The sequence below is a fragment of the Macrotis lagotis genome, chromosome 1 (assembly GCF_037893015.1).
Source record: "Macrotis lagotis isolate mMagLag1 chromosome 1, bilby.v1.9.chrom.fasta, whole genome shotgun sequence".
In the NCBI taxonomy this organism is placed as follows: domain Eukaryota; kingdom Metazoa; phylum Chordata; class Mammalia; order Peramelemorphia; family Peramelidae; genus Macrotis; species Macrotis lagotis.
In genome coordinates this window covers 353,969,142-353,994,048 of record NC_133658.1, presented here as the reverse complement: position 1 = coordinate 353,994,048, position 24,907 = coordinate 353,969,142, and the positions used below count along the sequence as shown (strand labels likewise).

General features: G+C 34.8%; 1 protein-coding gene across 3 annotated transcripts in view; it reads left to right on the top strand.

The window, feature by feature from the left end:
* Nucleotides 1–24,907, top strand: part of PTPRT (protein tyrosine phosphatase receptor type T) — a 1,378,737-nt gene that overhangs the window by 476,304 nt on the left and 877,526 nt on the right. The window contains exon 1 of one of the 3 annotated variants that reach the window (XM_074211998.1): nucleotides 6,577–6,798. The exons of the other annotated variants lie outside the window; for them this stretch is intronic. Within the exon in view, the coding sequence (XP_074068099.1) occupies nucleotides 6,733–6,798 (66 nt within the window). The 5' untranslated portion in view covers nucleotides 6,577–6,732. Of the gene's footprint in view, nucleotides 1–6,576; nucleotides 6,799–24,907 lie in introns of those variants that run through there. 3 annotated transcript variants of the gene reach the window in all.

Sequence of the window (24,907 nt, the reverse complement as noted above, 5' to 3'; positions counted from 1 at the left end):
GCAGGCATGGATGGGTCATGTCTGCATTATCTTTTCCCATAAATCCATCCCATAGCTTTGCTTCTTTACTTCCATAAAGGGCATCAGCATCCTTTCATTACCTTCCAGGTTTTCAAGTTTTTCCATATCCTGAATACTCACTAGAATGAAACTGATCTTTTAAATGTTACCAATAATTTCTTAATTCTCAAATAAGATTTTTTTTAACCTTTCTATTGCATTTTGACACTGATGACTGCCCTTTCTTCTTGTGAATACAGTTGACTCTCTTTTTCCTGGTCTTTTAGTTCTCCTTCTACTAGTTTGATCACTGCTTCTCAGTATCTTTTGCTGGATCAACAGTTATATAATCTCTCAACTGTTACTGTCCCTTAAGGCTCTATCCTGGTTCATTGTTCTTCTCTGTACTCTCTTACTTGGTGACTTCATTAGTTCTATTGATTTGATTTTCTTCTTTATAAAGATGATTGCCAGATCTATGTGTCCAGAGATAATCTTTCTCCTTAAGGTCAATTCTCCATCATGTACATTTGGAACTAGAGATTCTATAAGTGTTTCAAAATGAATATGTCTAGAACAGTTCTTTTCTTTCCTCCAAATATCATATCTCTTTCAGACTTTTCTTCTGGTTACTTAGACTACTAGCTAGACCTTTTAAATTCATTTTTAAGGAACTTTTAAGTCATCCAGATTCTCAATTTTGGTGTTACCTTTGACATTTAATTTTCCCTAATCCAATCATTTGTCAAATTTTGTCATTTCTAATTTTTTTTAGGTTTTTTTTTGCAAGGCAAATGGGGTTAAGTGGCTTGCCCAAGGCCACACAGCTAGGTAATTATTAAGTGTCTGAGACCGGATTTGAACCCAGGTACTCCTGACTTCAAGGCCGGTGCTTTATCCACTACGCCACCTAGCCTCCCTATTTCTAATTTCTTAATATCAAATATATTTCTCTCCTTTACTATTCACATAATCACCACCTAAATTCAGGGTCCTATCAACCCCAACCTGGATTGTTATAAGAGCATTCAAATTCTGCATTTCAAGTCTCTTTCCTCTTCAGTTCATTCTCTTCAATTTGCAATTGCAATTATTTTCTTAAATCACAGGTCTGACCAAGTCACTCACTCCCCTAATTAATAAACTCTAATGATTTCCTATTGTTTTTAAGCTCAAATAATATTTTATCTTTATTTAATCTTTTTTTAAAATTCTTTGTTTTGTATGTTTTATGTTTGCAATTGTTAATGCAACAGGATTTGTTATTGTTGTTCAATTGTCAGTTGTGTCTGATTCTCCATGACTTCCTTAGGGTTTTCTTGGCAAAGACACTAGACTAATTTGCCATTTCCTTCTCTAGCTCAATTTATAGATGAGGAAACAGAGGTGAATAGGGTTAAAAGACTTTCTTGGGGAGGGCGGCTAGGTTGCACAGTGGATAGAGCACTGGCCCTAGAGTTAGGAGTCCCTGAGTTCAGATCCGACCTCAGACACTTAATAATTGCTTAGCTGTGTGACCTTGGGCAAGCCACTTAACCCCATTGCCTTGCAAAAACCTAAAAAAAAGACTTTCTTAGGATCACACAACTGAACCAAAGTTGAACTCAGAAAGGTGAGGCCCAGGACTCTATCCTTTGTGCTAACTAGTGGGTCACACAATAGGATAGTTGGGGGCGGGGTAGGGAGAAAACAAGTGGAAGGGATACTTTTAAAAAAATATTTATTTAAGGCAACGGGGTTAAATGACTTGCCCAAGGCCACCCAGCCAGGCAATTATTAAGTGTCTGAGTCTGGATTTGAACTCAGGTCCTCCTGACTCCAGGGCCAGTGCTCTATCAGTTGCACCACCAAGCTGCCCCACTGAAGGGATACATTTGATAAAAAAAAAAAAAATTTGTCTTATAGTCGTACAAATAGCATTGTATTTGGAGTTGGTAGACTTGGGTTCTAATACCTCTGTAACTTGCTACTTAGGTGACCTTGTGAAAGTTCCTTGACTTGTCTGGGTTTCAGCTGCCTCATCAGGAAAATTGGGGGCAGGGGAGTAGACTAAGTGATTTTTAAGGCTCTTTCCACCTCTAGATCCTATGTTCTTATGAGTTTACAAAGACCTAGGCCCTTGGTTATAAAAAGGTTGATGTGATCTGAATTCTTGGGAAGAACTACTCACATTGCCACAAATTATAGGTTGATAAAATATTGAAATAGAAATAGATTGTATTTGTGAACTAATGGACTCTTAGAACACAGCTGTCTCAAAATTTATGGCTACATGACCAAACTCTGAGTGCTTTTTGGAACTACCTACCTTAATGAATTCATTTTAAGAATCTGTTCAATAAAGGTTTAAAACCACCATCTGTGGTATAAGTGTGGAGTCATAATTGAGAATGTGTCCTGACCCAGTACTCAAAGAATAGTTCAGTGTGTTAAATATGGTATTCCCATAAGCCTCATCAAACTGATCTTTTACTACCACCAATACTATTTTAAAAACATTTTTATTACTTTTTATTAACCTGATGTACAACCTTCCCTCTTTTCATTCCCAAGAGAACCAACTATCATATTAAAAAAAAAAGTCAAACAGATATTTGTAATTGACTAACACAGTGAGGAAGTCTGTCAGTTTATGCAGCATTTGGTATCTAAGATACTGCCAAGTATCACTCCCCCTACCTCTGATAGCCCTACTGACAGGAGGGAGATGAGTTTCATCACCTGTTCCTTGGAACCACAATTGGTTGGTTATTGAGTGTAATCTGAGTTTAGTTGTTTTTTAGTGCTTTCTTTTACTAAGCTTTGGTTGTTGTGTATATATTTTTTCTTATTATACTCAATTCATACTAGTCTTTCCATGATTTTCTGCTCTTCATATTTGTAATTCCTCATAGCATAGTAATAGTTTTTGACATTTATATGCCATGGTTTCTTCAGTTCTTCTTCAGAAGTATAGGTGCTTCATTTATTTCCAGTTTTTCTGTTGCCAAAAAAGTGGTCCTGTGAATATTTTGATATTTAAGTGATATTTCCTTTTGTCTTTGACCACTTTGGGAAACATGAAAATCTAGTGAATTTTCCAGAATAATTTCAAATCCTTCTTCAAAATAATAACACTAATTCGAAGCTCACATTCATAACAGTACAATAATGTGCATGAAGCTTATTTGTACCATTAAGAGTGACTTACAGGCTATATTCTACTATTAAGAGATGCATGTGATTCATTGATAGAAAAAATCTACCTGTCCCTGTCCTAGTTTACCCTTCTAGAGATAGCTTAAGTTTTATATTTTCATCATTGCAGCTTTAACCTTTCCAATGACTCTATTGTTTCTCAGAAACACCTCTAGCTTCTGATATTTTTAATCAGTCCTTATTTTTCAAATAGCTACCATTTTCCATAGTCTTAGGAAGCATTTCCTCATCTATCAGTGTGAAAGGTTTTCTCCCTACATTTATTATGCTTAGTTAAATTCATAGAACCATAGTGCAAGAAGGATGATCCCCATTTTTGTAGATTAGATTATAGCTATACTAGATTATTATAGATATAGAATACTGAGGTCCATCAATGCTGTGTCCATTTTATAGTAGTGGCCAGAAAGCAATATTAGAAATAACTTGCATTCAGATAAAGTTCTAAGATTTGCAAAATATGCAACATAAGTAACTTTATAATTCTTACAGCAACCCTGTGAGATAGGTACTATCATCATCATCATCATCATTATTATTATTATTTTATTATTCTAAATACTACTCTTACTACCATTTTACAGATGAGGAAATGAGGCAGAGGGAGGATAAGGGACTTTTTCAAGATCAGATAACTAGCAAGTATCTGAGGTAAGGTTTGGACCTAGGTCTCCTCGACTCCAAATCTAGAATACTTTTCATTAAACCACAATGCCTCTCTGCATTGCTGTGTCATAATACATCTAATCAGAAATGTCTTTAACTTTGTATAACTAGGTAACTTTGTATATTTCATATCACTTTTCTGATCCTTATTTCCTCTTGTATAAAATGAGGGATTTAGAAAAATATTTTTTCGTTGGTGGGGAGAGAGAGAGAGAGAGAGAGAGAGAGAGAGAGAGAGAGAGAGAGAGAGAGAGATACAGAGACAGAAAGACAGAGGGGCAGAGAAAGGTAAAGGAGGAGAAAGATGATTGCTATAGACTATTCCAAAAGTCTTAGTGTAATTTAAATGGTACTGTTGTTCAGTAATATCCAACTCTAAATGATTCTGTGGACCATAATGTACATGGGGTTTTCTAGGCAAAGATACTTGCCATTTCCTTCTCTAGTGGATTAAAGCAACCAGAGGATAAGTAAATTGCCCAGATTCATATAGCTAATAAGTTTCTGAGACTAGATTTGAACTCAGGTCTTATTTCCTTACTTCCTTACACCAGCATCCTATCTACTGAGGTACTTAGTTGCCTACTAAAATGGCACTAAAAGACTGTATATAGAATGTCAATCTGAGGGTATGGTAGGACTAGTGAGATTTTTTTTTTAAAGACGGGATGCTGTGGAGCAGTTAAGTGGTGCAATAGAGGGGCAGCTAAGTGGTGTAGTGGACAGAGTGCCTGCCCTGGAGTAAGGAGGACCTGAGTTCAAATGTGACTTCAAGTGTTTAATAATTACCTAGCTGTGTGACCTTGGGCAAGTCACTTAACCCCATTGCCTTGCAAACAAACAAAAAATAAAACAAAAAGATGGGATACTGGACATATTTAGAGTAGTAAAGGTGGTAGAGAGGATTAAGTAGAGAGAGAATTTGAAGTCTGGAAAAAAATATAATTGAAATCTTGTATCTAGATTTCAACAGGGTATTTAAGCAGGTCCTTTGTGGTCTTTGTGGATTGGAACTAGTGGGGAGTGAGAATAGTTAGGTTGGCATTTTTCAAGAAAATATGGCTAAGGGACACTCTGGGGCTTGAAATATCTTAATGGACTGCAAAAAAATATTTGTCAACTGCAATGAGTGGGTCTAGGGCTATGCTTAGGATAAAGGAGCTTTGGGGAAATATGGGGACAAAATTGTAGAGAATACACATACTATAAAGGATCATGCTATGGGTGTGTGAGAAACAAGATAGTGTTTCACAGTGAGGGTAAAGGAATCATAAGATCATAGATTTATAGCTGGAAAAAATCTTAGTAGTCTGCCCAATTTATAGATGAGGAAATTAAAGGACTAAAGTATTTACTGACTTTCTCAAAGTTAGAAAGGCTCTAAGTAGCAGACCAACAATTTGTAACCATGTCTTTTGATTCTATCTTCAACACTATGTAGGAAAGAAATAGTGCATATGTGGATCAGGCATAGTGTGTGAGAGGAATGATGGAGAGTGTGGGCCAGACAGAGGGTATGAGAAAATGGTCAATTATGCTTAGTTAGCACCATTACCTCTCAAGCTACCAGGGAATTAGGTGGTACAGATATTATTATCCTCATTTTACAGGTAAGATACAGAGAGTTGAATAACTGGCCTTCAATCACACAGCTAGTAAGTGTAGGTATCATGACTCACACCCAGGACTTCTATTTCCTATTTCTGTTTTCTTTCTAACACAGGATATGAGAAGGGAAATGGAAGAGGACATGTTAGACTTTTTGAAAGAAAAAGACTTATGAAAAATAAATAGTTATGATGTGTGTTTTTGTGTATCAGATGTATAATGTCAGGGAGCATAGTGTAGGTGAGATATAGATTTTGAACAAATGATGGGACTTTGTGGTATATCAGATTTTATATATGTGGGGGAATTGAGGCATATACATAATGTGAACATGGTATGAGGGAGGCAAGTAGAAGTATAAAACAAGACTGGAGGGGATTCAACTCTATTGTGAAGGAAGGCAAGTCTTTTGGATAGGATGGATTAAGGACCAGTTAAGGACCCCATTTATGGGGTCATAATGGAGCTGAAGTGTGAAGGAAATTGGGAGGAGGCTTTATGAACTTTTTCCTCTTGTGACCTTGTTGGGATGAGAAAAGAAAAATATGGGTTACTATATTCACCTCTGTCATTGCTGTGATGATGAATGGGTTTGTGTGTGTTTCTGAGTGACTCTTCCTGCTTTCTTCCTTCTACTAGTTAGCATTTCTGGTACAGATACCTTGTCACTGAATTCCTTTTTTCTATGGTTTATATAACACAAGAGTTTTATGGAACATAGTGAACTGAATAACAGCACAGTCCAGTGTATTCTGAATTGGCCAAATAGCTAGTTCAGAAGAATGTTGATTAATGTAGCTTCTCTCTAGTGGTTTGTCACAGGAGTTTGTCCTTGGACCTGTCCTGTTCAACATTTTTATCAGTGACTTGGATGAAGACATAGGTGGCTGCTTATCAAATTTATAGGTCTCATAGACTAGAAAGAATAGCTTGCTCATTGGATGACAGAATCAGGATATAAAAAAGATTTTGACAGGTAAGAATTATGGACTGAACCTAACAAGATGAGACTTAATAGGGATAAATATAAAGTTCTACATTTTAACTTTACAAAATCAAGCTGCATAAGTTTTGGACAGGAGAGGTCTAGACAATCATTAATGTAAAAAAAAGATTTGGAGTTAGAGTGGACTACAAGCTCTATGAATCAATAATTTGGGTTTTGACTTGAGAGCCAAGAAAAGCTAACATGATCTCTAGAATCATTAATATGAGAAATCTGGGGTCCTATCACATCTAAAATGTTGTCTTCAGTTCTGAATGCTACATTTTAGGAGAAAAAAACCCATTTACAAATTGGCACTGAACCAGAGGAGAGCAACCAGGGTAAGGAGCTAAATATATGTCAAGAGGGGATTGGTTAAAGGAAATGGTTATTTGGGAATCTTTAGCTCACAGAGGCAGTGCTGACATAGAAGAGGGTTGACCAAGGTACTAGGAGGGTCTGAGTTCCAGGACAACCTTGATCCCTACTGGATGTGTAATCCTGAGTTTATCATTAACATCTAAGTATCCCAGGAAATTCTCTAAACTTAAGAGTTGAAGAGAAGTGCTAGCTTACATAGGTAGAGGGAATTTCTTAATCAGAAAGCCTCAAATATGATTGAAATGATGGGTCCATTGCCTTTTAGTCCTCATTTAGCCTGCAGAAGAGAGAATTTAGGAGAGATGCGATTGCTACCTCATGATAGTTAAAGGAGTTCCTTGGAGAAGAAGAAAGCTTTTGATGTGTTGTTTTCCCCCCCTTACTTCATACCCTTTATATTGGCAAAGGTGAGAAAAAGGGAAGATGGCAGTTATTGCAGGAGACAATTGTTTATCTGAAGAACTAGAACATGGCTTTAATACAAGGAAGTCTTTTCCTGCAAAGATGCTGCCAAATAATGGCTTTCACTGTCTTGGAGTTATTTTAAGCAAAGTCTTCTTTATTGCTGTGGAAAAGCTTTTTGCATGGGATAGAAAGGTAAAATGGCAGCTAGGTAGTGCCCTAGAGAAGTCAGGAAGACTCAGCTTCCTATCTTCAAATCTGATCTCAGACACTTACTTGCTATGTGACCCTGGACAAGTCATTTCATCCTGTTTGCCTCAGTTTCCTCATCTGTAAAATGAGCTGGAGAAGGAAATGGCAAACTACTCCCTCCAGTATCTTTGACAAGAAAACCCAAAATAGGGTCACAAAGAGTAAGAAAAGACTGAAACAACTGAGCAACAAGAAGAAAGGTAAAATGAATGAACTCTGAGGTCCCTTTTAGTTCCAGCAGTCTATGATTCTGAAACTTTTATGAAACCTTTTTTTTTAATGGTTAATTATGGTTAATAGTTTACCATTGGCTATTAACTATGGCTAATGGTTTGACAACTATGGGAGAACTGTAGTTGATCAAGTACTGTCTAAAAATAATCAATTGGGTGAATCACCCAAACACTGTGGCATTTGAAAGACAAGGCATATGGTGAAGAAGAGTCATTGGGACCTTAGAGATCTTCTACAGTTTAATCCTCTCGTTTTATAAAAGAGAACATGTTGCCCACTGGGGAACAAGGCCATGATGGCAGGGGTAGTAATAGTAGTAGTAGCAGTAGTAGTAGTAGTAATAGTGATGGTGGTGGTAGTAACATTTATCAGGGCTTTGAAGTTTGCAATACAATTACATATATTACTTTATCATCATGACTACTATTAAGAGGCCAGTGTTGTTTCCATTTTGCTGCTGAAGTAAAAAAGGCTAAGAGATTCATTGACATGCCCAGGGTCACATAATGAATGTCTAAGGCAAACTAATGTCTTCCTACCTTCAAGTCCAGCAGTCTATGAACTAAGCCACCTCACTACCCCAAGTAGCTGTGCTTAACAGCATTCCACATATGCATGCAAAAAAGCAACAAATATTTAGGAATTTCTAATTATATTTAGTTCACTATGCTTGGAGTTAAAAATAACCTTCATTTAGCGAGAAACAAAGATACGTATCCTAAATATCCCAGGTCTACATAACTGTAACTTTTAAACACATCTTTATTTTTTTAAGTTTAGCAAAAATATTTATTAAATATATATGATGTTATTCTTTTAAAAAAATTTTTTTGAATTTTACAATTTTATAATTTTTCCTTGCTTCCCTCCCCGTACCTCCCACAGAAGGTAGTCTGATAATCTTTACATTGTTTCCATGTATACATTGATCAATATTGAATATGTTGAGAGAAAAATCATATCCTTATGGGAAAAATAAAATATAAGATATAGTGAAATTACATAATACCTAGGTGACTTTTTAAAAATTAAAGGTAATAGTCTTTGGTCTTTGTTTAAACTCCACAATTCTTTCTTTGGATACAGATGTTATTCTCTATAATGAATCCCCTAAAATTGTCCCTGATAATTGTACTGATGAAATGAACAACTTCATTAAGGTTGATCATCAACCACATGTTGCTGTTATGGTGTGCAATGGTTTTCTGGTTCGGTTCATCTAGCTCAGCATCTGTCCATACAAATCTTTCTAGGTTTCTCTGAATTCCCATCCCTCCTGTTTTCTAATAGAACAATACTGTTCCATAACAAACATATACTACAATTTGTTCAGCTATTCCCCAAGTGATGGACATTCCCTCAATTTCCAATTCTTTGCCACCACAAACAGAACTGCTGTGGATATTTTTGTACAAGTATTATTTTTACCCTTTTTCACAATTTCTTCAGGGTATACCCAGTTGTGGTATTGCTGGATCACAGGGTATGCACATTTTTATTGCCCTTTGAGCATAATTCCAAATTGCTCTCCAGAAAATTTGGATCAGTTCACAGCTCCACCAACAATGCATTAGTGTCCCAGATTTCCCACATCCCTTCCAACATTGATCATTGTCCTTTCTAGTTATATCGGCCAATCTCAGAGAGGTCTGATGTAGTACCTCAGAGATACTTTAATTTGTATTTCTCTAATCAGTAATGATGTGGAGCAATTTTCATATCACTATGGATTTCTTTGATTTCCTCATCTGTAAATTGCTCTGCATTGAGTTTGAGTTTGACCATTTGTCAATTGGGAAAAGGTTTTTTTTATTAGGAATTTGACTCAGTTCTCTATATATTTTAGAAATGAGTCCTTTGTAAGAAATATTAGTTGTAAACTTGTTTCCCAATTTACTACATTTATTTTGATCTTGGTTACAATGGTGTTGTTTGTTCAAAGCTTTTTAATTTAATGTAATCAAAATTATCTAGTTTGTTTTTAATGATATTCTCCATCTCTTCCTTGGATATAAATTGTTTTCCTTTCCATAGAACTGACAGGTAAACTATTCCTCGATCTCCTAGTTTGCTTTTAATATTGTCTTCTGTGGGTAAATCCCTCACCCATTTTATCTTGGTATAGGGTATGAGATCTTGATCTAATCCAAGTTTCTGCCAAAACAATTTTCTCAACAGTTTTTATTGAAGAGAGAGAGAGTTTTTATTCCCAATACTGGACTCCAGGTTGATCAAACAGCAGATTACTATCATTTCTATCATTTCCTGCCAACTCTTTTATACCCAGTCACTTCCACTGATCCATCATTCTGTTTCTTAGCCAGTATTCTTTAAAATGAGGTTATTCAGTTTTTGATTAGTTTTAGGTCTATCTCTCCTTGGCCCCTTATTGCATGTGATTTTTATTGCATTATGATCTAAGAAGGACATATTCACTATTTCTGCCTTTCTTTATTTTATTATTATATTTTTATGCCCTAGTACATGGTCAGTTTTTGTGAAAGTGCCATGTACTGTGGCAAAAAGTATATTCCTTTCTATCCCTATTCATTTTTCTCCAAAGGTTTATCATGTCTAGGTTTTCTAACATTCTTTTTACCTCCTTTACTTCCTTCTTGTTTATTTTATGGTTCTATTTATCTAATTTTGGTAGAGGGGTTGAGATCTTCCAGTAGTACACTGTTTCTCTCTATGTTTTCCTGTAACTCATTTAGCTTCTCCCCTAATAATTTGGATGCTATACCACTTTGTGCATACATATTTAGTGTTGCAATTGCTTCATTGTCCATGGTATCTTTTAGGAGGATATAGTTTCCTTCCTTATCTCTTTTAATGAGATCTATTTTTCCAGCTGCTTTGTCTGAGATAAGGATTGCTACCCCTGCTGTTTTCACTTCAGCTGAAGCAAAATATATTTTGCACCAACCTTTCATCTCTCTGCTTCAAATGAGTTCCTTGTAAGCAGCATATTGTGGGATTACATTTTATGGGAGAGTTCATCCCATTCGCATTTAAAGTTATTACTAACTCGTTATTGCTCTCCAAGGTATCTTCCCTCTGTATTTTTCCCCTTTATCTATATTCCCCAGTATTTTCCTTCTGAATACCACCTCCTTCAGTGTGTTTGCCCCTCATATCCAACCCCTCCCCTTTTTTTCCCCTTTCCCTTTGCCTCTTTTTCCATTGCTTCCATCTATTAGTTCCTCTTTTCCTTCCCCTTTCCCCCTTTCCCTTTTAATACTTGAAAGGGAAAATAAGTTTCTTAACTGAGTGTGTGTATGTTAACTTTGAGCCATATCTAATGAGAGTAAGTTTCAGGTGGTTCTCACCTCCTCCCTTCTTCCCCTCTATTGTAGTAGGTCCTTTTAAACTTTTTTATGCTTTGTGATTTGCCCTATTCAATATCCCCCAGCTTCCTATCTCTTTACTGTCCCTGCTTTTTAAGGAGATATTGCTTTTAAATCATTCTATCAGAGTCACAGATAAGTCATGAGTGTCTACTACTTCTGGCTAAATATATTCTCTCTAATAGAGTTACAGTTCTCAAGAGTTATGAGGTTCTTTCTCCCAGGTGGGGATATAGCCAGTTTCATCTTATTGGCTAGCATTTTTTTTTACTTTTTCAGGTGTCTCTTGAGTCTACTGTTTAATGTCCAAATTTCCTATTTAGCTCTGGTGTTTTCATCAGGAAAAGTTGGAAGTCTCCTATTTCATTAAATGCCCATCTTTTTCCCTGGAAGAGAAGGCTCAGTTTTGCTAGATAGTGAGTTCTTGACTACATTCCAAGTTCCCTTGATCTTTGGAATACTTCATTCCAGACACTTCAGTCCCTTAATGTTGATGCAGCCAGGTCCTGTGTAGTCCTTACTGTGGCATTGTGATTTATAAGTTTTTTCTTTCTGATTGCTTGTGGGTTTTTCTCTTTTATCTGATAGTTCTTGAATTTGGCCACAATATTCCTTGGTGTTTTCATTTTGGATTCACTTTCAGGAGGGGATCAATGTTTTATTTGAATAACTATTTTGTCCACTAGTTTCATATTAGAGCAATTTTCCATCACTAAATCCTGTAATATGGAGTCCAGACTTTTTTTATCCTCAATGTTTTCAGGAAGCCCAAGGATTCTTAAGTTGTCTCTCCTGGATCTGTTCTCAAGGTCATTGGCTTTTCTAATAAGGTATTTTCCAATTTCTTCTATTTTTTTGATTTTTGGTTTCAGTTAATAGATTCTTGTTGTTTCATGAAGTCATTAATTTCCATAGATTCCAATCTTTTTTAAGAGAATAATTTTCTTCATTTATCTTTTGCAACTCCTTTTCCAGTTGCTCAAATTTATTTTTGAAGGAGTTTTCCATTTACCCAGTTGAGGTTTTGAGAGAATTATTTTCTTTTTTGCATTTGGCCAATTGTATTTTTCAAGGATTTATTTTATTGTTGCAAGGTGTTAATTCCCTCTTGAGTTTCTTTTCCCAATTTTTCTTTTTCTTTTTTTGATTAAAATGGTTTTTTATTAAGAAATTATAATAAATGGCACAACTCTTTCTAAAATCTGGAACTACTAGCTGTTATATGCATTTTGTTGTTTTTTAAATTGTATTTATTTATTTTCATCCATTTTTACCTGCATATTTCCAAGTTATAAAATTTCCCTCCACCCTGCCTTCCCATCACTCTCCCCTCAACAGTGAATAATCAGGTTAGCATTTTACACAAATATATTTTTGAAAATGTTTAAAAATTAGTAAGTTTTGGCATGAGGTATTAGGAGTAATGGAAAGAGATATATAAGAGATAATTTTTATAAAGTGTTCATCAGATTTGGAAGGTTTTTCCCTTTTGTGTTTTGTTTTGTTTTGTTTTTCTCCCTCTAGTTGGGGATACTATAGTCCATAACAAGTCAAATATAGTTTTCCTAGCTCTCTAGACTTTCGAGAAGAGTTGCTTCCATCAAGTTTGTTCATCTCATAATGTTGTTGATGTGTACACTGTTCTCTTGCCTCTACTCCTTTTGTTCAGCATCATATCCCATAAGTCATTCCATGCTTTCTTTTCCCAATTTTTCCAATTGATTTTTAAACTCCTTCCTGATTTCTTCTAAGAAGTCTTTCTGGGATGGAGATCAATTCAAATTCTCTTCAGTTCTAGATCTCTCTGAGTTAGAATCTTTGTCTTAAAGGTAGTTTTCTATGGACCCCCTCCACCTCTGACTTTTCTTCATTTTTTCTAGCATCTTATTTTGGGGGGGGGGGACTGGCTCTAAGACCTTTGGTGTTAAGATCCCTAGAGGCTTTGCTCACTGGGTTTAGTAACTCCAAGTGGGCCAGTAGGGAGTACTGGTTGCTTTCCTCTGGAGTGTCCATAACCTTGATTTGTGCCCCACTCCCTAGGCTGGGGGTGGGGGATGGGAGGGCACAGATAGATACTGTTTATCCTTGAACAATGTGGGCTAGATCTCAGGCTAGATAGTTAATCTCCTTATTCTATGGAGAGGGATTTGCTGCCCACAGTTGAACCTGGATGGAGGGGGGTGGGGTGGGATCTGTTGCTGTATTTGTTCTGGGAAGAGGACTCCACTGAAATATGGGACCTGTGGCTCTGATTATCCAGACTAGCCCTGCTGGAGCTCCCCTGTCTGCCTCTCACATCAAAGCTTCTGTGGCTGTTCTTAGGGTGGTCCTTGAACTTCACCGTGCCACCCCGGGCTGGCTCCCTGTTATCTGCCCATGACTCACCCACAGTCTCCTGAGACAGACCTTGTAGGGAAATGTTCTTCTAGCTTCTTTTTATGGGTTTTGTCATTTGAAAATTCTGTTGAGAGACTTGATTCCTATTAGTTCTGAAGGAAAGCCAGGAGACCTTAGCACAGGGCCTGGCTTCTCTCCACCATCTTGACTGGAAGACTTAAACACTTTAAAAAGAAATGCATATTTTAACTTTAATATACAGGTTGTTTCAAAAAGTCGTAGTATAGTATTAGCCTAAAAAGGCTAATAATGCTAAAAAGTACAGATACATTTCCTTTAAATTATGTTTAAAAGCTCCAGCTAAGTGAACCTGCTGTACTCTGGATGCACATCTTTGTTTTTAGTTACCTGAGGGTTATCCCTAATCCCAAGCACAGTGGTTTGTATACTGTAAGCACTTAATAGCTTAATAAGCTAATGACAAGCTTTAATTGCTTCAAACTGTACTAAGGCTTTTGGAGCACCCTTTATAATAGGGGGCCTAGATTACCTAATAGATGTCTTTAGAAACTCAGCTTTAATCATTTGTAATTATGTACCAACAGTATTTAAGTCTTCAGGCAAGTAGCAAACAACCACTTATTTAAAGTGGGTTAAACATACTCCTAACCTTCTTGATCATGTTTTGTGTGTGTGTGTGTGTGTGTGTGTGTGTGTGTGTGTGTGTGTATGGTTTTAGTAAAGAAGGAGTATGTTAAACTAAGGTAAAATTTAGCATGTCCAAAGTCTTACTAATTCCAAATTAGTTGTGACTGTGTTAATGGGAGGTGGCAGATGAATAAAATAGATTGGTACTCTCTGATTCATTAATGGAACAATAGGAAGATGTACAATGTCTTGCGTGCATCCTAATGGAAAATATATGAAGAAATATGGATAGTAATTGCACAAAATGAGGTGTATATGTGCACAAGCATGAATGTTGGGAGGGAGCAGGAACTGTTGGTTGCCATCAGAAGCAGCTTGAGAAGTCATCTCTATCAACTTCAAATCTGAAAGGACATTTTCTCTTCATATTTGTTACATTGATCATTCAGTTTCTTCACACAGCATCATCTTCTGTGTTGGAGAACCTTTTAAGGCAATCAGTCAACAAATATTTATAAGGAGGAATTAATGAAAAATTTTAAAAGTAGCCTATAGAATAGAAGCTTTAGTTAGGAGATCATAATACATCAACAAATATTTATAAAAGTGTCTACCATATTCCTGATACTGTGGTAAGAATTAGAGATGCAAAGAAAATGGAAAAGTAGTCCCTGCCTTCAAGGAACTTAAATTCTAAAGGGAGATGAAATAAGTATAATTCGTATGATAAATACAAGATACATGTAGAGTAGATAGAAGACATCTATCTTATATTTCTTTATGAACAGTTCTAGTTGTAAAGCCATACTTCCTTATATTAAAAATCTACCTTTCCTCAATTTCCTTCCTCTACTATGTATTTTGCCTCCTTAGACCATTTTTATTTTTCCTCATGTGATAATCTTTATTTTATACATGAGCATTTCTATATATTTCTCTAGCACATTGGATAGTTCCTTGTACATAGTATATGTTTACTAAATGCCTGCTGATTGATTGATTGTATCCCTCACAAATAAATCTTATATTCTCCAGGTTAAATATATTTACTTTCTTCTAATTATTCTCATGTATCATTATCTTGATTTCTCACATCATCCTTATTACTCTCCTTTGTATTGGCTCCATTTTGTAATTATCCTTTCTAAAATGTGATACTTTGAACATAGAAATTCAGATATGGACTGAGTCAAAAAGAGTGAATATCATTCCCTTATTTTAGACACATTGCCTCTCAATGCAACCTAAGATCATATTTGATTTTTTTTGAGAATAAGGCCTGTCATATCACATTGCTGTCTCATTTTGAGTCAGGAGTTTGCTAATACCCCTGTCCCCACAACCTTTTATTTACATGATCCTCTTTCTAACTATATCTTTATATCTTGCAGTTGTTACATTGATTTCTTTATAATCCAAACAAAATGCTGAAATTAAATAGGAATAATTATGATTTTATTGATTAAATTCATTTTTCTAGCTTGTTGAGACCAATCTTTGGAGTGCCAGAATTGGCACTCTGCCATTCAGTGGACTAGCTGTCCCTCTGAGTTTTGTACCATCTTCAGATGCGATAAATGCGTTCTCTGTGCCTCTTTTGAAATCATTAACAGAGATGTTGAAACTCCACAGAGCCAAGGGAAGGGATTATTTTCCATTTGCTTTTGGACTCTTAAGGCCCCCAGTAGAGATCTCTTTGTGCATCAATGTCAAACCACTACTGATTTTTCTTGTAATCTAGTTATTCCACCAGAGCTATATGTTTAAATATATAATCATTTGGTCCATATGTTTCCATTTTATCCAGAAAAAAATTGCAAGAGGGAGTTCATCAAATGCTTCAAATCTAGCTACAGAAAGACTCCAGTAGTTTTGTTCTTTCAGTTTACTAACCTTATCAAAAAAGGAGATTAGGTTGACATGGATTATTCTTGATGAATCTATGAAGATTCTTAGTGATCTTATAGAGATTCCCTCTCTAAATAGCTCACAAATCATTTAAAATTTATTTTAAAATTTACTCTCCACAGTATATGCCTCCAGAGTTTTTGGAGGTGACCCTGACTTTTCTTTTTTTAAAATAAATATTTGATTTGTTTTCCAATTATATATAGTAGTAGTTTCTATCATTTTTTGGTAACGTTTTGAATTTAAATTTCCCCCCACCCTCCCTTCCCTCACCCCCTCCCTGCCACAAACTTTACATTGTTTTCAGGCTATGCATTGATCAAAATTGAATGTGTCGAGAGAAAACAACATATCCTTGAAGAAGAAATAAAATATTACAGATAGCAAAATTATGTAGTAAATAAGGAAACTTTTTTTTTAAACAATTGAAGGTAATATTCTTTGGTTTTAGTGTAAAATCCACAATTCTTTCTCTGAATACAGATGGTATTCTCCATTACTGATACCCTAAAAATGTCTCTGATTAGTGCACTGATAAAATGAGCAAGTCCATTAAGGTTGATTATTACCCCTGTGTGCTGTTAGGTTGCACAATATTCTTCCGGTTCTGTTCATCTCGCTCCAAATGAGTTCATGCAAGTCTTTCCAGGCTTCTCTGAAATCCCATTCCTCCTGATTTCTAATAGAATAGTAGTGTTCCATAACTTAAATATACCACAGTTTGTTTAGCCATTCCCCAAGTGAAGGACATCCCCTCAGTTACCAATTCATTGCCACCACAAACAAAGCTGCTATGAATATTTTGAACAAGTGATGCTTTTACCCTTTTCCATGATCTCTTCAGGGTATATCCAGTGGTGGTATTGCTAGATTAAAGTGTGTATACACATTTTATTGCCCTAAGAGCATAATTCCAAATTGCTCTCCAAAAAGGTTGGAGCAGTTTACACCTCCATTAACAATGCATTAGAGTCCCAGATTTCCCACATCCCTTCCAGCTCTGATCATTGTATTTTCTATTCATATTGGCCAATCTGGGAGGTGTGAGAGGTGGTATCTAAGAGATGTTTCAATTTGCATTTCTCTGATCAGTAATGATTTAGAGCAGTTCTTCATATGATTATAGATAGGTTTGATTTCCTCATCTGCAAATTGCCTTTGCATATCCTTTGACCATTTGTCAATTGGGGAAAGGCTTTTTTTTATTATAACTTTGACTCAGTTCTCTATATATTTTAGAAAAGTGTCCTTTGTAAGAAATACTAGTTGTAAAAATTGTTTCCCAATTTACTACATTTCTTTTGATCTTGGTTGCAGTGGTTTTGTGCAAAAGTTTTTTAATTTAGTTCAATTAAAATTATCTAGCTTGTTTTTAATGCTGTTCTCTATCTCTTCCTTGGTGATAAACTGCTTTCCTTTTCATAGAACTGACAGGTAAACTATTCCTTGATCTCCTAGTTTGCCTTTTCATTTTTTGTAAGGCAATTGGGTTAAGTAACTTGCCCAAGGCCACACAACTAGGTAATTATTAAGTGTCTGAGACTGGATTTGAACTCAGGTACTCCCGACTCCAGGGTCAATGCTCTATGCACTGCGCCACCTAGCTGCCCCAGCTAGTTTACTTTTAATATTGTCTTTATTAGCTAAAAATCCTACACCCATCTTATAGGGTGTGAGATGTTGATCTAATCCAAGATTCTACCATACTAATTTTCCCAACAGTTTTTATTGAAGAGGGAACTTTTATCCTAGAAACTGGACTAAATCATTTCCTGCTATCTCTTTTGCAACTAGTCTATTGCACTGATCTATCACTCTATTTCTTAGCCAGTACCAGACAATTTTGTTGACTGATACTTTATTATATAATTTTAAGTTCTAGTAAGGCTAAGCTACCTTCCTTTGCACTTTTTTCATAAAATCCCTTGATATTCTTGCCTTTTTGTTTCTCATATGAATTTAGTTACAATTTCTTCTAGCTCCTTAAAGTAAGTTTTTGGAATTTTGATTGGTAGTGCACTAGATAAGTAGTTTAATTTAGGTAGAATTGTCAATTTTATTATAAAAGCTTGGCCTATACATGAGCAGTTGATATTTTCCCAGTTATTTAAATCTGATTTTATTTGTGTGAAAGGATGTTTTATAGTTGTTTTTATAAAGTTTCTGAGTCTGCCTTGGCAGGTAGATTCCCAAATATTTTATATTATTTGAAGTTACTTTAAATGGGATTTCTCTTTCTAGCTCTTGCTTTGTCTTGCTAGTAATATACATAGAAATACTGAGATTTATGAGAGTTTATTTTATATCCTGCAACTTAGCTAAAGCTGCTAATTGTTTCTAGCAGGTTTTCAGATGGTTTTTTAGGATTCTCTAGGTATACCATCATGCCATCTGCAAAGAATGAGAGTTTTGTTTCTTTTTTTCTAATTCTAATGCTTTCCAATGTCTTTTTCCTTTCTTATTGCTGAAGTTAGCATTTCTAATAAAATATTGAATAATAGTGGTGATAAAGGGAATCCTTGTTTCACCCTTGATCTTATTAGGAATTCCTCTAATTTATCCCTATTACATATAAAGCTTGTTGATAGTTTCAGATAGATACTGCTTATCATTCTAAGGAATAATCCATTTGTTCTTATGCTCTCAAGTATTTTTAGTAGGAATGGGTGTTGTATTTTGTTTTATTTTGTCAAAGACTTTTTCAGCATCTATTGAAATAATCATATGATTTCTGTTAAGTTTGTTGTTGATATAATCAATTATACAGACAGTTTTCCTAATATTGAATCAACCCTGTACTGCTGGCTTAAATCCTGTTTGGTCATAGTGTATTGTTCTAGTGATAACTTGTAATTGCTTTGCTAAGATTTTATTTAAGATTTTTGCACCTATATTCATTAGGGAAATTGGTCTGCAATTTTCTTTCTCTCTTTTGACTCTTTCTGGATAAGGTATCAGCACCATATTGCTGTCATAGAAGGAATTAGACAGAGTTCCATCTTCACGTATTTTTCTAAAGAGTTTATATAGAATTGGAACCAATTGAGAGTTTATATAGAATTGGAACCAATTGTCCTTTATATGTTTGATAAATTCACCTATGAATCCATCTGACCCTGGAGATTCTTTTCTTAGGGAGTCCATTGATAGCTTGTTGAATTTCTTTTTCTGAGTTAGGGTTATTTAGGTATTTCATTTCCTCTTCATCTAACCTAGGCAACTTATATTTTTGTAAATATTCATCCATTTCATTTCCAAATTTATTGGCCTACAGTTGGGCAAAATAGTTCGAAATTATTACATTAATTTCCTCATCATTGGTGGTGACTTCATTTTTGATATTAGTAATTTGGTTTTCTTCTTTCTTTTTTTAAATCAAATTAAGCAAAGGTCTATCTATTTTATTGGGTTTTTTTATAAAAAACAACTCTTGGTTATATTTATCAATTCAATAGTTTTCTTGCTTTTGATTTTATTAATTTCTCAATTGTTAGAATTTCTAATTTGCTATTAAATTGTGGGATTTTAGTTTGTTCTTTCTCTTAATTTTTTTAATTACATGCTTTTAGTTACCTTAATTTCCTCTCTATTCTATTCATGTAAGCATTTAGAGATACTATATGTACCCTGACAACTGCCTTGACTGTATCCCATAAGTTTTGGTATGTTGTCTTATTTTTATCATTGTCTAGGATGAAATTATTAATTCTTTCTATAATTTGTTGTTTGATCCACTCATTCTTTTAAAATGAGGTTATTTTGTTCCCAATTAGTTTTAGGTTATCTCACTATGACCCATTATTGTATGTGATTTTTATTGCAATATGTTATGAAAAAGAAGTATTCACTATTTCTACCTTTCTGCATTTGATTATGAGGTTTTTATGCCCTTGTACATGATCAGTTTTTGTATAGTTGTCGTGTACTGCCGGAAAAAGTATATACCTTTTTATCCCTATTCAATTTTCTCTCAAGGTATATCCTGTCCAGGTTTTCTGATATTCTATTTGTGTCCTTAACTTACTTTTTGTTTATTTTATGGTTAGATTTATCTAATTCTGAGAGAGGGAGGTTGAGGTCTTCCACTAGTAGAATGTTGCTTTCTATGTCTTCCTGTAACCCATTCAGCTTCTCCTCTAAGAATCTGGTTGCTATACCATGTAGTGAATACATATTTAGTATTGAAATTGCTTCATTATTTATGGAATATTTTAGGAGGATATAGTTTCCTTCCTTATCTATTTTAAAGAGATCTATTTATGTAGCTGCTTTGTCTGAGATAAAGATTGCCTACCTTTTTCACTTCAGTGCAGCATGATTTATTTTTCTCCAACCTTTAACCTTTACTCTATATGTATCTCTTTGCTTCAAATTAGTTTCCTGCAAATAACATGTTGTGCGATTCTGGTTTTTAATCCACTTTGCTACATGCTTTTGTTTTTTGGGAGAGTTCATGCCATTTACATTCAAAGTTATAATTACTAATTCTTTATTGCCTTCCATGCTATCTTCCCTCTTTTTGCATTTCTCCCCTTTTTTAACCTTATCCCAGTTTCCCAGTATTTTGCTTCTGAATACCACTTCCTTTACTGTGTTTTGTATCCAACCTCTCTCCACTGTCTTTCCCCTTTCCCTTTGACTCTTTTTCCTTCCTTTCCTTCTATCACTTCTTCTTTCCCTTTCCCCTTCCATCTTCCCCTTCCCCCTCTTAATATACGAATGATTAGATAAGTTTCTAAACTTAACTGATTGCGTGTGTGTTAATCCTTCTTTGAGTGAAATCTGATGAGACTAAGATTCACTTCTTCCCCTCTATTACAACAGGTACTTTGTACCTCTTCATGTAATGTAATTTACCACATTCAGTCTTCTCCATCCTTCTTTCTCTTTGCTGTCCCCCCTTTTTTAAGGAGATATTATTTTTAAATCATTCTGTCAGAGTCATGGACAAGTGATGATTGTTCATTATTTCTGGCTAAGTATATTCTCTTTAATAGATTTATAATTCTCAAAAATTATGATAATCTTTCTCCCTGATGAGATATAGCCAGTTTCATCTTATCAGATAACACTTTTTTTTTTCCTTTTTCACCTTTTCACATGTCTCTTGAGTTTCCTGTTTGAAGTCCAAATTTACTATCTAACTCTGATCTTTACATCAGGAAAAGTTGGGATTCTTCTATAAAGTTTATTGGCCATCTTTTCCCTGGAAGAGAAGGCTCAATTTTGCCAGATACTGAAGTCTTGGCTGCATTCTAAGCTCCCTTGATCTTTGGAATGCTGCATTCCAAACCCTTCAATCCCTTAATGTTGATCCAGCCAGATCCTGTGTAATCCTTCCTATGGTTCCTTGGTATTTTAATTGTTTATTTCTGGTTGCTTGCAGGATTTTCTCCTTTATTTTTTTTCATGAAGAGTTGGATATAACTTTAACAATTCACAGCAATACCAAATGCAAGTAATTGGGGGAGGGGAACAGATTAGATATTTTTTCTTTTTTTGTTTTTCTTTTTTTAAATTTATTTTTATTAAAGATATTATTTGAGTTTTACAATTTCTCCCCCAATCTTGCTTCCCTTCCCCCCCCATGGAAAGCACTCTGTCAGTCTTTAATTTGTTTCCATGTTGTACATTGATCCAAATTGGGTGTGATGAGAGAGAAATCATATCCTTAAAGAAGAGAAGTCTAAGAGGTAACAAGATCAGATAATAAGATATCTGGTTTTTTTCCAAATTAAAGGGAATAGTCCTTGCACTTTGCTCAAACTCCACAGCTCCTTATCTGGATGCAGATGGTACTCTCCTTTGCAGACAGCCCAAAATTGTTCCCAATTGTTGCACTGATGGAATGAGCAAGTCCTTCAAGATTGAACATCACTCCCATGTTGCTGTTAGGGTGTACAGTGTTTTTCTGGTTCTGCTCATCTTACTCAGCATCAGTTCATGCAAATGCCTCCAGGTTTCTCTGAAATCCCATCCCTCCTGTTTTCTAATAGAACAATAGTGTTCCACAGTTTGCTAAGCCATTCCCCAATTAAAGGACATTTACTGGATTTCCAAATCTTTGCCACCACAAACAGGGCTGCTGTAAATATTTTTGTACAAGTAATGTTTTTACCCTTTTTCTTCATCTCTTCAGAGTATAGACCCAGTAGTGGTATCAAAGTGGGTCAAAGTGTATGCACATTTTTGTTGCTCTTTGGGCATAGTTCCAAATAGCTCTCCAGAAGGGTTGGATGAGTTCACAGCTCCACCAACAGTGTAATAGTGTCCCAGATTTCCCACAACCCTTCCAACAATGATCATTATCCATTCTGGTGATATCGGCCAATCTGGAAGGTGTGAGGTAGTACCTCAGAGAAGCTTTAATTTGCATTTCTCTAATAATCAATGATTTAGAGCATTTTTTTCATATGGTTATGGATTACTTTGATCTCCTCGTCTGTAAATTGCCTTTGCATATCCTTTGACCATTTGTCATTTGGGGAATGGATTTTTGTTTTAAAAATATGACTCAGTTTTCTATATATTTTAGAAATGAGTCCTTTGTCAGAATCATTAGTTGTAAAGATTGTTTCCCAATTTACTACATTTCTTTTGACCCTGGTTACACTGGTTTTATCTGTGCAAAAGCTTTTTAATTTAATATAATCAAAATCATCTAATTGGTTTTTGGTGATGTTCTCCAGCACTTCCTTAGTCATAAACTGCTCCCCTTTCCATAGATCTGACAGGTAGACTAGTCCTTGATCTTCTAATTTGCTTATAGTATTGTTTTTTGTTTTTTATGTCTATGTCCTGGAACCATTTGGATCTTATCTTGGTAAAAGGTGTGAGGTGTTGGTCTAATTGAAGTTTCTTCCATACTAACTTCCAATTATCCCAGCAATTTTTATCAAAGATGGAGTTTTTATCCCAATGGCCGGATTCTTTGGGTTTATCAAACAGCAGATCACTATAATTATCTCCTGCTTTTCCAGCTAGTCTATTCCACTGGTCCACCACTCTATTTCTTAGCCAATACCAAACAGTTTTGATGACTGATGCTTTATAATATAATTTTAGATCAGGTAGGGCTAAGCCATCTTAATTTGTACTTTTTTTCATTAAGCTCCTGGCAATTCTTGACTTTTTATTTCTCCATATGCATTTACTTACAATTTTTTTTCTTACTAGTTAAAGTAATTTTTTGGAATTTTGATTGGTAGGACACTAAACAGATTTAATTTTGGTAGAATTGTCATTTGTATTATATTAGCTCTACCTATCCATGAGTAGTTGATATTTGCCCAGTTATATAAATCTGATTTAATTTGTGTGAGAAGTGTTTTATAATTTTTTTCAAAAAGATTCTGAGTCTGTCTTGGCAAATAGACTCCCAAATATTTTATATTGTCTGAGGTGACTTTGAATGGGATTTCTCTGTCTAGCTCTTCCTACTGTTGCTTGCTAGACATATATAGAAAAGTTGAGGATTTATGAAGGTATATTTTATAACCTGCAACCTTGCTATAATTGCTAATTGTTTCCAGTAGTTTTTTGGATGATTTCTTGGGATTCTCTAGGTAGACCATCATGTCATCTGCAAAGAGTGAGAGTTTTGTCTCTTCCTTCCCAATTCTAATTCCTTCAATTTCTTTTTCTTCTCTAATTGCTGATGCTAACATTTCTAATACAATATTGAACAGTAGTGGTGATAATGGGCACTCTTGTTTCACCCCTGACCTTATTGGGAATGCCTCTAGCCTCTCTCCATTGAATATAATGCTTGTTGATGGTTTCAGATAGATACTGCTAATTATTTGAAGGAGCAGTCCATTTATTCCTACACTCTCTAGTGTTTTTAATAGGAAAGGATGCTGTATTTTGTCAAAAGCTTTTTCAGCATCTATTGATATGATCATATGATTTCTGACAGGTTTGTTGTTGATATAATTGAGTATACTAACAGTTTTCCTAATATTGAACCAAACCTACATTCCTGGAATAAATCCTACTTGATCATAATGTATTATCCTAGTGATGACTTGTTCTAATCATTTTGCTAAGATTTTATTTAGGATTTTTGCATCTATATTCATTCAGGGAAATAGGTCTATAATTTTCTTTCTCTGTTTTACCTCTCCCTGGTTTAGGTAACAGTACCATATTGGATTCATAGAAAGAGTTAGGCAGAGTTCCATCTTTCCCTATATTTCCAAAGAGTTTATATAGGATTGGAACCAATTGTTCCTTAAATGTTTGGTAGAATTCACTTGTGAATCCATCAAACCCTGGAGATTTTTTTTTAGGGAGTTCAATGATGTCTTGTTGAATTTCTTTTTCTGAGCTAGGGTTGTTTAGGTATTTAATCTCTTCTTCATTTAACCTGGGTAAGTTATATTTTTATAAATATTCCTCCATTTTGCTTAGATTATCAAATTAATTGGCATAGAGTTGGGAAAAATAATTTTGAATTATTACTTTAATTTCCTCCTCATTGGTGGTGAGTTCACTTTTTTCATTTATGATACTAGCAATTTGGTTTTCTTCTTTCTTTTTTTTAATCAAATTGACCAGAGGTTTATCAATTTTATTGGTTTTTTCATAATACTAACTTTTGGTTTTATTTATTAATTCAATAGTTTTTTTGCTTTCAATTTTATTAATTTCTTCTTTAATTTTTAGAATTTCTAATTTGGTATTTAATTGGGGATTTTTGATTTGTTCTTTCTCTATTTTTTTAGTTGCATGTTTAGTTCATCGATTTCCTCTTTCTGCAATTTATTCATGTAAGAATTTAGAGCTATAATATATCCCCTGAGAGTCGCTTTGAATGATAGGCTTTGGTATGTTGTATCATTATTATCATTATATAGGATAAAATAGTTAATTCTTTCTATAATTTGTTTTGTGGTCCACTCATTTTTAAAATGAGGTTATTCAGTTTCCAATTTGTTCT